Here is a 14,780-nt window from a genome sequence, read left to right as displayed (position 1 = left end):
AGCTGTGCTCTGCCCCCACCCCAAACTCAGCCAGGGATGATTCTCAGAGCACCTGGTGCCTTTGGCCTTTGTATGTGCACACCTTTCCCTCAGCCTGAAATGATTGAACAATAGGTTTCCCTTTATGGAATCTCAGCAGTTTGACTCAGTCCAAAGTCCCAGTCAGGTATCTTCAGGGAGCTTTCTTTGATTGTAGCATCTTTATACGGTTTTTGTTACAATGAGCAAAACTTTGTATCAATGTTTGAGGCATGAACTATTTCAGTCTCTGACAACAGGGCAGGGCTGAGCTGGCAGTGCCTTCCAGAGCCAGCACCAGCCGGGGCCTCTCATCGTGTGCCCTCCAGTTCATTTGTCAGTGTGGTCAAAAGAGTGTAGGGGTTCAGTACAGTTGGATGTATGTCCTCTGTGATCTTGTTAATTGCCCTGAAATCCTGCACTCATCTAGAACTTTTGTCATCAGCCTTCTTGACCGGCAGGATGGGCGTGTCGTAGTTGGATTCACATTCCACCAACAGCCCCAATTTAAGGAACTTTTCAATCACAGCTGCTAGTCCCTCACGGCTTTCTGGTTTTCAAGGGTGTTGCTTTTGTCTCACCCGGATTGCTCCTGGTTTCAGTGCAACACTCACTGGTTCTGCTCGTTTGGATCTTCCCAGAACATCCCTGGCCCACACTGTTGGACTGACAGTATTTTCAATCTCTGCGGGGATTTCACCACACTTCTGCTGTATAAAAAGCACAGCAACTTCGACAAATTTAGACTCAGGAATTATGACTTGTAGGCCCTGTCCCTTTTTAAATTTAATTTCAGCCTCTAATTTCTCCAGTAAATCCCTCCCGAGCAACGGTTTTGGGGAGTTGGGCATATAGAGAAATTGATGAGTTACCCAGTGCTTCCCCAGTTTGAATTTCAAAGGTTTGAAGAAAGGCTGTGTTTCAGTTACTCCTGCAGGTCCAATAACCTTTGCAGTATTGAAGCACGGAATTGACTCCACAACTCAGATAGTTATGAAGTAGGTCTGTGTTTATTCCAGCTGGGGTGCATGGCGGGTAGCCCCTCCAAAGGCATGCACACCTCACCAGCACTTCACTAGGTTTATATTAGGTTACAGATTACATATGCATGAAGTTAGACAAAGCCCCTATACATATTCATTACCTATCCCCGCTTCGTATTATAATGAGTTCAAAGTTCATTTAAATATGCTCGCGCAAGCGCAGTGTCTCAAATTAATTGTGGGCAATGGTCCCGATGATTAATTATGACAGATTCCATCCTCTTCATCACGATGAACTGTTCACCCTGTTCCCTTGCGCATGCTCCCTTGGTCCTTGGTCCTAGTCCAAGCCTAAGAACCAACTTGTACCAGTTCAGGGTCCAAGGGCAGGATGCTCAGTTACACTTGGTGGTTTCTCTCAATTACTTGGCCTCTTCTCTCCATCCTCCCCGATACCAGGTAGGCACAAATTCATTAAGAAAATAATAAATGGATCGCAGCTGGCATATCTTAGTAAATCATTATACAATCTCTGGCTCTCTAAATCAGTTTAAAAATATTATTATTACTATTATCCAGCTTCTAGCTCTTTTACATTAGTAATTTCTATTTTACCCTAAATCAGTATCTTGACTTAATTTCCCTTCTAAAGTATTTAGCAGAGAACACACTGCCCTGGAATCTACCAAAAATTCAACATCGTCTTTCCCCGGCTTAGCTCTAACCAAAGGCTCTGCTGGGGGAGAGCCCTTCGGTCCCCTTCATTCCAGATCTGATCCTGATCCCGAATCTGATGTGATCCCGATCCCAATCCCGAATTGGATCCCAATCCCGAATTGGGTCCCAATCCCGATCCCAAATCTGATCCCAGTCCTGATCCCGGTTCCACAGCTAGTTGGGGGACTGAGGATTTCTTCTTCAACTTGGGACAGTCCTTCTTCCAATGTCCCTTTTCTTTACAAAAGGCACATTGATCTTTGTCTGGAGAAGGAGAGCTGCCCTTGGATGATTTCTCCTGGCTACTTTTCTGACTAGGTTGTCTAACTTTGCCACTAGGACCACTAGGACCTCTATCTCCATATACTTTCCCAGCTACCTTTAACAACCTGTTCAGGTCATGTTCCCTGCCTAGCTCCTGCAGTTTTCTCCTTATATCACTGCTAGCTTTGCCCAGAAGTAGAGGACTTAGATGTGCTCTTCCATCACTCGAATCAGGATCTAGGTTTGTGTGTTTGAGTGCAGCTTCTCTTAGCCTATTTAGGAATTCAGTGGGAGATTCATCTAGATCTTGTCTTATCTCATACAGCTTTGACAAATTTCAAGCCTTTGGGACACCGTGTCGTAACCCATACAGATGAGACTCTGGAATTGTTTAGCCTAGCCATGTGGTCTGGAACATTTGGGTTCCAGCATGGATCTTCTGTTGGGAACATTTTGGCAGTGGTGCCCTGGAGCATTCCACTGTTATCTGTGCATCTCCAGGAGCTTTGATAGCCTTATCAACCATCTCTCTTTCAACAGGATCGAGCAGCGTTTCCATCATTGCTCTCAAGTCTCTCCAGTCAGGGTTCTGTGTGGAAATTGCCCTCTGCACTAAGTTAGCGACTCTTTCTGGATTTTCTTTATGCTTCCCAACGGTGCTTTCCCACTGTTCTAATTCTACAAGAGAGTGTGGGACCTTGATCTATCCGGGTTCCTGGTTTCCAGCAGCCTGTCTCAGGGGGGCTTGTACAACCGGCTCCTCTTTCCTTCTAGCTCTCATCCTCTTGGCTATGGGGCTACGTTCTCCCGTGGCCTTTTTTGCTGTTTCTGAACCCCTCTTTCGTCTCGTTGCTGTTTCCTGATCTCCTTCTTCAGGGTTTATGTGAACTAGCGCTACTGTCCGTTTCTGTCGAATCTGTCATTTGAGAGGCGGCAGGGCGAGTGCTGCGGGCTCAGGCTGGCCGGGCAGCCCCAGCCCTGCCAGCTCTGCTCGCTCGGCTGTCACCGGTCGCGACGTCATCTCCCGAGCCCGTTCCGAAGCGAACGGTGTCATCACGGAGAGTGCGCCAGGAGCTGGCGCCTGCGAGAGTGACAGGGAGTCCGCTCCCGGTCTGCTCCACCACCAGCGGGACGGTCGACGGCAGGACCTGTTCCCAGCCGCTTGGCCCCATTCCCGGTAGCGGTGCAGTCGGCAGGACCTGTTCCCAGCCGCTCAGGGGGATTCGGGTGATGGAGCGAGCAGCAGGACCTGTTCCCAGCCGCTCGGCCCCATTCACGGTAGCAGTGCAGTAGGCGGCACCCGTTCCCAGCCGCTCGGCCCATTGCCGGTACAATCTCGGGGAACAGGACCGTAGGTCGTGAGCCAGGTCCGCCATCGCCCCGGTCTCGGGAAAAACTGGAGGAGGGGAGGGCGGGAGCGGGGGCCAAAGCGAGCTGCCGTCAACGGACAGCACCGCAACGTCACCGGAGTCGCCGTCGGCCCTCAGGGCGTTACGGGTGCCCGGGATTATCGCTCATCCCCTCCACCAGCGGCGAGGCTCCTCCCCTCTCGTAGCGTCCTCTGTGATTGACCGCGCCGCATGGCAAGGCCTAGCTTAAGCATCAGCTCCGCTCTACCAGTACAAGGTTTCTCGGACTTGCGGGATCGGCAGCGTGGGGTGCGCATCCCGTGTGGTACCCGGGAGCGGCGGCAGTGATCGGAGCAGAGCGCGGGGAGGCGGCAGAGCTCGGAGAGGCTGTCCCAGCGCAGGTGGGAGCCGCGCTGCCTTGTGCCGGGGCTCGGGGCTCGCTGCGGGTGGATGGAGGGGGCGGCAGGGGGGCTGTGGCGGCTTCCTTCTCCCGTCTCCCTCCCTCGCTGGCTGTGGCGCCGTGTTGCCGCTGGCCTGAGGCCGCTGAGGGAGCGGCTGCCCGCGGTCTCCTTGCCGCTGCTGCCAGAGCAGCGCTGGCTCGTCCCGAGTGCTGTGGGTAGCACAGAGGTGGCTGTCCCGTTCCCGGGACTGTTCCCGGCCATGCGGCACCGGGCTGGGCGCCCCTGGTGCAGCGGGAGATATCCGTGCCTGGGGCTGGCAGGGGATGGAAGGAACTTGAGTGTGTCTGCCAAGGGAGCAAGGGCGCGCGAGGAGAGGCGACTGTGACGTCACGCGGATCCTGCCACCTGCTGGCCGCCCGCTCGCACTCGCCATCACATTACGCTTTCCTGGCAGGCTCCGCGTCCCGTATCCGACGGGGAAATAAAGGGCGCTGCTTCCGCTCGCTGTCCCTGACCTCCAACCCTCAGCGCAGGGCATGCAGGGGACAATGCTGAGCCCCTCAGGGCTGCTGTTTTTTCTTTTTTTTGTCCCGCCGGCAGGCTGAGCCCGATCCGCAGCTGCCCTGTTCCCGCACTCGGCAGCTCCCGGGCGCTGTCCCTGCCTGTCCCTAACTGTCCCTGCCTGTCCCTAACTGTCCCTGCCTGTCCCAGCCCGGAGCTGCACAGCCAGAGGGGTTGGGGCTGCAGGGCCAAGCTGGGCCCGGAGCTCTCTGACACTGTGTTTGTGTCCCCAGGTGCTGCCGGGGAGCAGAGACAGGGCAGGGCTGAGCTGGCAGCGCCTTCCAGAGCCAGCACCAGCCGGGGCCTCTCATCGTGTGCCCCCCAGGCGGCCAGGACAGCGTCTGTAAAAGTGCACTGGAAGCTCAAATCGGTGCTCCTGGACCATCAGGGCTGATGTCTCTGGGGCAAGATCAGTGCTCTAAGTTTGCAGTGAGCCAAGATGTGAAGAGTGGATTGTGCCCTGGGGATGGAGAGGCTGCTTGGGACTTCCATCAGATGCCAAATCCTCTTGGTGAGGAGCAGAGCCATGGCAGCTGTACGTCTGTAGGGAGCCAAGGGAAGGAGAGTGGCTCCAGCTATGGCTCCAGCTCTGGGAGGCCAGAGGAGCAGCAGAATCCTGAGCACGGGTCAGGAACTGAGCAGACAGAGCTGCCTTGGATGCCACATGCTGCTGAGCACAACCAGAGAGATTCGATTTGTGAGTCTGAAATGAGACCAAGGAAGGATGAAGCTGTTGTTGAGATTCCCGAGGATGCCCTGGGTGCCCAGAATGGATCAGCAACCAGAGGGACAGGATTGCCTCAGCTGCCAGACCCTGCTGGGCACAGGCAGGGAGAAGCTGCTTCTCTGTTGGGGCAGAGTGAATCCCAGCCCAGGAATGGCATTGGAGAGAAGTGCCAGGATGGATCAGCAATGGGAGTCACACACACAAAGAGCCTCAGAAGATATCTGGGTGAGTGCAGGGCCAGCGCTGTGGCCTCTAGGGAGGGGACAATGGGCAGTGTGAGCCCAGGAGCACAGGGCTGGCAGGGTGTGGCTGTGTCCAGGGCTCTGGAAGAGGCCTGGTGCTCTGCTGGACTGACAGCCCTGGCCCTGGGCAGTTCTGCTGCCCTGGCTGTCCCCACACCTGTGTCCCTTGTCCCTGTTCGTGCTGCCAGCTCAGTGAGTGGCACACGGGCTGAGGGTCCCTGCTGTGCTCCCTGGGCGTTAGGTGGGAGATGTGAGGGCTGGGCCTGCTCAGGACAGCTCCATGCTCACAGCCTATGCCTCTTTCCAGCTCCTGCTGAGTGGATCAGATCCCATCCCGTGCTCACCCTGCTGATGCTGACTCTGCTCCTGCTCCTGGCTGTGGCTCTGGCGGTGTCCTTGGCTGCTGTGTCAGGTAAGGAGGAGCAGCAGCCTCAGCCCAACCCCTCGGGGCACTGCGGGCTCACTGCTCCCTCACGGCCGGGATCGTCCCTCAGCCCCGCTCTGAACAATCAGCGCGCGGGAGAACGAGGAGTGACGGCTGAATCAGCCAATCGCTGGGGGTGGCGGAATTTGAGCGGGAAAATCAGCCAATGGGAGCTCGGGCTGCTCCGTGAGGGGAGAATGCTCAGACCTTGTGCTGTTTGCTCCGCAGGGAGAATGCACAGAGACACTCCAGTTACTGCAGTTACTCCGGTTACATCTGACACTCCGGTTACATCTGACACTCCACGGCTGCTGGCCTGTCCCCATGGCTGGGTTGGGTACAACGGGACCTGCTACTTCCTCTCGATGGATCATCGCTCCTGGGACCAGGCTAAGGCTCGGTGTTCTGAGCTCGAGGCCTCCCTGGCCGTGCTCAAGGATTGGGAAATGGTGAATGAGGGGTTTGGGGTGGCTGAGGGGAGCCTGGAGAGCTCCTGGGCCAGGGCTGCAGCTCCCATTATCTGCTCCTCTCTCCTTGCCAGGAGATCCTGTTCCATTTCAGCAAGAACGACGATTACTGGCTCGGGCTGCACAGAAAGGACCAGCAGCTGCAGTGGGTGGATGGCAGCAACTTCAGCTCCTCGTGAGTGCTGGGGGCACAGGCAGGGCCTGGGGGGCACAGGGGCACAAGGTGTTTTTCTGAGGTTCCAGCACTGTCTCTGCTTTTTCCTGCAGGGTTCCTGTGCTGGGCAATGCAGACTGTGTGCACCTGGCTGAGAATTGTCTCAGGAGACAGCCCTGCTCAAATGAGATGCAGTATATCTGCAGCAGACCCCAAACTCACCTGTGACAGAGGAAGAAGGATCTTCTCCATGCTGGGCAGTCAAAGGGTCATTTCTTCCTCCCTAGCAAAGGGAGTTCCTTCCTCAGCCACAGCATCTGCCTTGCACTGACCCTCAGAGTCATCTCAGTATTTTTTCTCCTGATCACCTCAGTGCCTCTGCTCAGGGTCACCTCAGGTTCTGATCTCATGATCACCTCAGTGCCTTATCTGCAGGAGATGAACCTGCAGGGGGAGGAGATGATGAGGAAGCTGATCTGTGGCTGCTTTGCCTGGGGCTGGGGGTTTGTTTCTCCTTCTGCAACCATTCCAGAACTAATCCTGTTTCTCTTGCACTACATTTTTCTACAGTGATCTTTTCTATATATGTGGATATATTGCCATGGAAAGAGATTTCAAACACATTCTCCTGACACTGTATTTCTACACTAATCTTGCACATATACATCGATCTACTGCTTTGCATACACACTACAAACAGGTGCTTCCCTCTGGGTGTGACCTGCCTTGCTGTAAGGTACCAGTAATGCCAAGGTGTGCATTTGACCCCACGGGGGCCATTGGCTGAAGGGCTGGAGTGCATCCTTGCTGTCCCTTCCAACTCAGAACTTTCTGCCATGGCCTTGTGTGATCTCCATCAGTATTTATGGTGCCAATGTTGCTGTTGTTCTTATTTACAGTATTATTTTATTATTTTTTAAATAAAAGCTAATCAAGGCCACACTGTCCCTCGTGTCCCCTCAGCACCTGCAGTCCTGTCCCTTGCCCTGCTCCCCCTGCCCCGGGGGCTTCAGCCGAGCCAGAGCCTCTTCCCAGTGCTCCCAGTGCTCCCAGTCTGCCCGTGCAGCCTCCAGCAGCCAGCGAGGCCTTCAGCTGGGCCGGCAGAGAGGAGCTGCTGGAGCTCCCAAATCAGTTGGGTTCCGTTTGTCCTTCCCAGCCTGGGGATCAACGATTTGGGAGTTTTCTGCCCAAACCCTGTCTGTTCCTCCGCTCAGCCCAAGGGGTTTGGGGAGATTTTGGCTTTTTGGGGGAAATGAAAGCGATGTGGGGACAAGGCGGGATTGTCCCTCAGTCGCGTTCTGACCAATCAGAGTTCGAGAACGAGGAGTGGCGGGAGATTCGGCCAATCAAAAGGAGCAGTGGTGTTTGGGCGGGAACATCAGCCAATGGGTGCGAAGGGCGGGCTTTGGGCGGGTTCTATAAAAAGGTCTGTGAGGGGCTCGAAGCTCCGCGGAGCCTCAAACTCAGACTCGGGATTGCCCTGGAACGTCCCGGGCTGGGCAGGAGGGCAAGGAACTGCTGTGGTGAGTCCAGGATGGAGCAGAGAGCTCCTGCAGCCCCGGCAGGAGCCCAGGCCGGAGCAGAGATACCTGAGAGACCCCGAGCCCGTGGGAAGCCCCTCAGAGCCATGGCAGGTGCTCCCAGCGGGACTCCAGGGGTGTTCCTGAGGGACTGTGTGCGATGCCTCACAGGATTCCATCATTCCATTGTGCAATTCCACCCCTTGGAGGAGGCACTGGGCATTCCCACCTGAATTTGAGCTAATTTAACGCGGTTTGGGGACTTGGGGACATCGGCAGCGCTGGATGGAGGCAGAGGCGCGGGGAGCCTCGGGGAGCGGCGGCGGGCGAGGCCTTCGGAGACACGCTGAGGGGTTTGTGCTGCCCCGGGGCCAGGGAGGAGACGGGCGGGGTGGGAACGACAGGAAAGATAAAAAATAGAATAAACGGTAAGCAAAAGAGCAGCCCTAAGGTGCGTGTCCGCTCCCCCCTTGTCACTGAAGGAGCCGCAGCGAGGGACGGGCGAGCTGCGAGTGCAAGAAGAGGTAAAGAATAAAATAAAATAAATAATCTAAAAGCTGCACTCGGCCGCCCCGTGTCCCTGAAGGAGCCGCACAACCCGCAGAGCCCAGAAACCCCAGGAAATCTCTCCCAGGCACTAAAAACCATTTCCAGGAAGGTTTTATGCCGTGACTCTCCCGGCGAGCAGCGACAGCTCAGCCGCCGGGCGGGGATTGCAGCGGCGGGGGAAGTGCTGGAGGGGAATTTGGGGAGAGCAGAGCTTGGGGCTCTGCCGGAGCAGATCGGAGCGATCAGAGCTCACCAGCAGCACTGCCTGCGGGTTCTGTCAGCTGTTACGGGGAGGAGGATCAGCGTTTGCAGCTCTTTAACTTCAGGAGAGCACAGTTCTCCTTTGACTCTCCCGGAGCACTCAGACCTTTCCAACCCCTCACTGACCCCAGCAGGGTCAATGTCCTCCCATTTCCCTCCCAAGCTCTCTGGGACTTTTCTCCTGGAGAAAAACCTCACAGCAGCAGAAAAGCCCACAGCAGCTCTGGACCACGCTGATGGCAACAGCCGAGGAATCCCGAATTTACTGTTGGAGTACATGCAGTACATTTACCCCAGTAAAAAATTAACAGTAAATTTCCTGTTCCAGCCCAGCTCCCACATCCCCCCTGAGCATCTCTCCAGCTCCAGCTCAGAGTAAGGAAGCTTCTCTCTGGCAGATACGCTGCAAATCAAGTTGCAGTTCTGAGGGATGATTCTGCTGCCCCTGACTGTCCCACATTCTCCAGGTCGCTCCTCAAGCTGGAAGCTGCAGGGACAGGAGATAGCCTGGGTCACCCCTGGGGTCCCTCAGGGGACATTGGGGTGTTTGTGTCCCCTGACCCCCAGTGCTCACCGGTTTCTGTCCAGGCTGGAGCCATTCACCCACGTCCAGCCCATCCCAGCCTCAGGCACCCAGAGCCCAGTCCAGAAGCTGCGTTTGAATTTCTTCAGGGATTCACTGAGGAATTCCTGGGGGAAGGACAGACGGTGACCCTGATGGCCATGGATTGTCACCCCAAAATGGGCTCTGTGCTCAGCCCAGGACTGAGACCCATTGTGTCCCTCAGAGGCACCCGGGGGTGACACAGGGAAGGGCTGATCCTGGGATTTGAGGAACCTCCTCACCCTTCCCGGGGTAACTCCAGCCCCCCAGTCCTTCCCACATTCCCAACCCAGCATTCCCTCACCAGCTGATCCCCATCCCAGGATTTTGGGAACCTCCACCCCCCAGCAGCAGCCCCTTGTCCTTCCCCCATTCCCAACCCAGCATTCCCTCACCAGCTCCTCCTGATCCTGCAGCACCAGCAGCGTTGCCCCCCGACTCTTGCACTCCTCCCAGCTCTTGTTCCAAGGGTTCTGTTCAGTGGAATTCCAGTAGCACTTGGTCTTTTCCAGCGTCCAGCCCGGGGGGCAAATCCTGCATCCCTGAGCTCCTGGAAAACGGGATCAGAGCTGGTCAGGTCACCAAGTCCTCACCTCACCCCTGGCACACCCTGAGAGGTGTCAGTGTCTCATTCCTGTTTGTTTAATTTGTTTCATTCCCGTTTGTTTCATTTTTTTGTTTCATTTCCCTTTATTTGTTTCATTCCCATCTGTTTCATTCCCATTTGTTCCATCATTTCTCCATTCCCATTTCTTCCATCATTTTCTCCATTCCCGTTTGTTCCAATTTCTCCATTCCCGTTTGTTCCATCATTTTCTCCATTCCTGCTTGTTCTATCATTTTCTCCATTCCCGTTTGTTCCAATTTCTCCATTCCCATTTCTTCCATCATTTTCTCCATTCCCGTTCTCTCCCCAGCACACCCTAAGCTGCTCCTGGGGCTCCAATCCGGTTCTGCCAGGAGATTTTGGGGAAGCTTGAGGAGCAGAGAAGCCTCGGGGTTGTTCCCTGGCGGCTGTGAGGGGCAGAGGAATTCCCGCAGCTCAGAGAGGACATTTTCCAGGCTTCCCTTGGTGGCCCCAAAAGTCCCCATTTTGCTGCTTCCCGAATTCTGCGGCTGCCGGTGGAGAACTGCAGGGGAGGGGAGAGGAGAGGAGAGATCCCTCTTCATTCCCAAAAAACATCCATTTGATTCCCTCCGAAAACCATTCTATCCCACCAAAAACCCACTTGTATTTCCCAAAATCCCCTTCCATGAAAGAAACCTCGCTCTCATTCCCCAAAAAAACCCCACTTTAAACCCCTAGAAATCCGTTTCATCCCCAAATATCATTCCCCCAAATTTCCACTTTATTCCCAAAACATTCATCTTTATTCCCCCCAAATCCATTTTCCTTCGCAAAAAAATCCACTTCTGTGCCTCAAAAATCCGCTTCTATGTCCCAAATTCTGCTTTTATTCCCCAAAACTCCATTCCCAATAATATCCTCTTTATTTCCCAAAACCTATTATTCCCCAAAACTCCCACTTTTATTCCCAAAATCCCACTATTTTTCCTCAAATCCCCTTCCATTCCCTAAAAAATCCACTTCAAAACCCTAAAAATTCACTTTATTTCCCACATCCCATTTTATTTCCAAAATTCCACTTCACCCCTCAAAAATGAAATTTTATTTTGCAAAAAACCTTCCACTTCTAAACCATTTTAATCCTCAAAATCCCATTCCATCCTCAAAAATCTTGCCCTTTTCCCAAAAATCCTGCATTTTAATTCCTAAAATCCCGTTTATTCCATCTTTGTGTCTGAATTTACAATTTAATAGAGGAGTGACATTTAACAGCATTTAACCGGATTCATACCTGAATTTAACTTCATTTATAACAGAGTTTAGCAATTCAAGAGGAGTCACAGCTAACAGCATTTCACCTGATTTATATTCGAATTTCACCTCATTTATACCTGAACTGAACGTGAGTTATACCTGAATTTAACGATTCAAGAGCAGTAACGCCTAACGGCATTTAAGCTGATTTATACCTGAATTTAACCTAATTTATGCCTGAATCAAACAGTTCCACAGCACTGAAGCTGATTTATACCTGAATTTAAGATTTCAAGAGGAGTAACATAAGTGAGGACATTTAACCTGATTTATGGATGTTTGTGACAATCCACAGGTGTTAACCCGCAGGTGTAAAGGTGACTCACGATGGATGTTTGTGACAATCCCCAGGTGTTAAACCAAAGGTGTAAAGGTGACTCACAATTGATGGCAAAACTGAGCAAGGAAATCCACCTCTCCCGACCCTTTCTCGCACTGCGCCGTTCTTCGTTCTCCGTAGTTTAAAGGCTGCAGCGTGCGCCGTTCAGCTCGAGTGTGGCACCCGCCAGCGAGCGGAGCGGAGCGGAGCCTGGGGAGGCGACCATGATCGGAGCGGAGCCCCGGGGAGGTAGTAGTGAGAGCGGCGGGGAGGCGGCGGAGCTCGGAGAGGCTGTCCCAGCGCAGGTGGGAGCCGCGCTGCCTTGTGCCGGGGCTCGGGGCTCGCTGCGGGCGGATGGAGGGGATGCAGGGGGCGGCAGGGGGGCTGTGGCGGCTTCCTTCTCCCGTCTCCCTCCCTCCCTCCCTGGCTGTGGCGCCGTGTTGCCGCTGGCCTGAGGCCGCTGAGGGAGCGGCTGCCCGCGGTCTCCTTGCCGCTGCTGCCGGAGCAGCGCTGGCTCGTCCCGGGTGCTGTGGGGAGCACAGAACAGAAAAGCGCAGCACAGAAGAGCGCAGAACAGGACAGAACAACACAGCACAGCACAGCACAGCACACTCCCGTTCCCGGGACTGTTCCCGGCCGTGCGGCACCGGGCTGGGCGCCCCTGGTGCAGCGGGACATGTCCGTGCCTGGGGCTGGCAGGGGATGGAAGGAACTTGAGTGTCTCTGCCAAGCCAAGCGATGTGGAGGAGAAAAGAGAGCAGTTTGGGGTATTTGGCGGGCCGCCAGGGCTCCCGCCATATTGATTGCTGGCCTGCAGCCATATCCGCACGCTAACCATGTCCGCCCCGCCCTCCGCATTGTCATTTCCGCACTCCCTGCCAGGCTCTGCCTCCTGTCAAAAGAAACAAAAGCAACCGGGCTCTGCAGCGCTCGCAGTCCCTGAGCTGCAACCCTCACCGCAGGGCATGCAGGGGACAATGCTGAGCCCCTCAGGGCTGCTGGTTCTTTCCTTGACCCCCCAGCAGGCTGAGCCCGATCCGCAGCTGCCCTGTTCCCGCACTCGGCAGCTCCCGGGCGCTGTCCCTGCCTGTCCCTAACTGTCCCTGCCTGTCCCAGCCCGGAGCTGCACAGCCAGAGAGGTTGGGGCTGCAGGGCCGAGCTGGGCCCGGAGCTCTCTGACACTGTGTTTGTGTCCCCAGGTGCTGCCGGGGAGCAGAGACAGGGCTGCACTGAGCTGGCAGCACCTTCCAGAGCCAGCACCAGCCGGGGCCTCTCATCATGTATAACGCCGCTGTTGTTGAGATTCCCGAGGATGCCCTGGGTGCCCAGGATGGATCAGCAATGGGAGTCACACACAGAAAGAGCCTCAGAAGATATCTGGGTGAGTGCAGGGCCAGCGCTGTGGCCTCTAGGGAGGGGACAATGGGCAGTGTGAGCCCAGGAGCACAGGGCTGGCAGGGTGTGGCTGTGTCCAGGGCTCTACAAGAGGCCTGGTGCTCTGCTGGACTGACAGCCCTGGCCCTGGGCAGTTCTGCTGCCCTGGCTGTCCCCACACCTGTGTCCCTTGTCCCTGTTCGTGCTGCCAGCTCAGTGAGTGGCACACGGGCTGAGGGTCCCTGCTGTGCTCCCTGGTGTTGGGTGGGGATGTGAGGGCTGGGCCTGCTCAGGACAGCTCCATGCTCACGGCCTGCGGCTCTTTCCAGCTCCTGTTGAGTGGATCAGATCCCATCCCGTGCTCACCCTGGCTGTGCTGACTCTGCTCCTGCTCCTGGCTGTGGCTCTGGCGGTGTCCTTGGCTGCTGTGTCAGGTAAGGAGGAGCAGCAGCCTCAGCCCAACCCCTCGGGGCACTGCGGGCTCACTGCTCCCTCACGGCCGGGATCGTCCCTCAGCCCCGCCCTGACCAATCAGCGCGCGGGAGAACGAGGAGTGACGGCTGAATCAGCCAATCGCTGGGGGTGGGGGAATTAGAGCGGGAAAATCAGCCAATGGGAGCTCGGGCTGCTCCGTGAGGGGAGAATCCTCAGACCCTCTGTTCGCTCTGCAGGGAGAAGACAAACTGACGCTCCGGTTACATCTGACACTCCTCTGCTGCTGGCCTGTCCCCATGGCTGGGTTGGGTACAACGGGATCTGCTACTTCCTCTCAACGGATCGTCTCTCCTGGGATGAGGCTAAGGCTCGCTGCTCTGAGCTCGGGGCCTCCCTGGCTGTGCTCAATGACAAGGAAATGGTGAGTGAGGGGTTTGGGGTGGCTGAGGGGAGCCTGGGGAGCTCCTGGGCCAGGGATGCAGCTCCCATTATCTGCTCCTCTCTCCTTGCCAGGAGTTCCTGTTCCATTTCAGCAAGAACAACGATTACTGGCTCGGGCTGCACAGACAGAACCAGCAGCTGCAGTGGGTGGATGGCAGCAACTTCAGCTCCTCCTGAGTCCTGGGGGCACAGGCAGGGCCTGGGGGGCACAGGGGCACAAGGTGTCCCCCTGAGGTTCCAGCACTGTCTCTGCTCCTCCCTGCAGGGTTCCTGTGCTGGGCAATGCAGACTGTGCGTTCCTGGCTGAGAATTGTCTCAGAAGACAGCCCTGCTCAAGTGACATGCAGTATATCTGCAGCAGAGCCCAGTCTCACCTGTGACAGAGGATAGAAGAAAGATCTTCTCCATACTGGGCAGTCAAAGGTTCATTTCTTCCTCCCTAGCAAAGGGATTTCCTTCCTCAGCCACAGTGTCTGCCTTGCACTGATCCTCACTGTCACCTCAGTGCTTGTTCTGCAGGAGATGAACCTGCAGGAGGAAGAAATGATGTGAAAGCTCTGAGTTTGTGGGCTGGGGGTTGCTTTCTATCTCTGGAGCCATTTTAGGGTTCCTGTTTCTCTTGCACTACATATTTCTCTAGAGCTCTTTTCTATACCTATGGATATAAGTGTGTGAGAAGATATTTGAAACACATTCTCCTAACACTGTATTTCTACACTAATCTTGCACATTTACATTGATCTACTGCTTTGCTTACAGACTATAAAGAGGTGCTTCATATGAGAGTGACTTTCCTCGGTGTGAAGTACTAATAATGCCAAGGTGTGGATTTAACCCCACCTGGGCCATTCGCTGAAGGGCTGGACTGCATCCTTGCTGTCCCTTCCAACTCAGAACTTTCTACCATGGTCTTGTGTGACCTCCATCAGTATTTATGGTGCCAATGTTGCTGTTGTTCTTATTTACTGTATTATTTTATTTTTAAATAAAAGCTAATCAAGTCCACACTGTCCCCCATGTCCCCTCAGCACCTGCAGTCCTGTCCCTTGCCCTGCTGCCCCTGCCCCGGGGGCTTCAGCCGAGCCAGA

General features: G+C 55.1%; 2 protein-coding genes across 9 annotated transcripts in view; one reads left to right on the top strand and one right to left on the bottom strand.

Annotated features, from left to right (window-relative positions):
* The window catches only part of LOC146421510 (early activation antigen CD69-like), a 102,247-nt gene that overhangs the window by 37,296 nt on the left and 50,171 nt on the right, over positions 1-14,780 (top strand). For 2 of the 8 annotated variants that reach the window (XM_085047359.1, XM_085047357.1), the window contains exons 2-4: positions 4,527-5,245; positions 5,570-5,674; positions 5,915-6,135. In XM_085047359.1, the coding sequence (XP_084903485.1) occupies positions 4,687-5,245; positions 5,570-5,674; positions 5,915-6,135 (885 nt within the window). In that variant the 5' untranslated portion in view covers positions 4,527-4,686. Of the gene's footprint in view, positions 1-3,652; positions 3,733-4,327; positions 5,246-5,569; positions 5,675-5,914; positions 6,136-12,773; positions 12,824-13,145; positions 13,251-13,487; positions 13,673-13,764; positions 13,866-14,780 lie in introns of those variants that run through there. The other 6 variants (XM_085047358.1, XM_085047362.1, XM_085047361.1 and 3 more) reach the window with 6 other exon arrangements.
* Positions 1-14,780, bottom strand: part of LOC146421512 (C-type lectin domain family 2 member B-like) — a 186,571-nt gene that overhangs the window by 134,805 nt on the left and 36,986 nt on the right. The window lies entirely within an intron of this gene.

Source organism: Lichenostomus cassidix, unplaced genomic scaffold (assembly GCF_008360975.1).
Source record: "Lichenostomus cassidix isolate B80296 unplaced genomic scaffold, HeHo_3.0 HiC_scaffold_33, whole genome shotgun sequence".
In the NCBI taxonomy this organism is placed as follows: domain Eukaryota; kingdom Metazoa; phylum Chordata; class Aves; order Passeriformes; family Meliphagidae; genus Lichenostomus; species Lichenostomus cassidix.
Note: the sequence above shows the minus strand (reverse complement) of the source record. Positions and strands in the feature narration are given on the sequence as shown.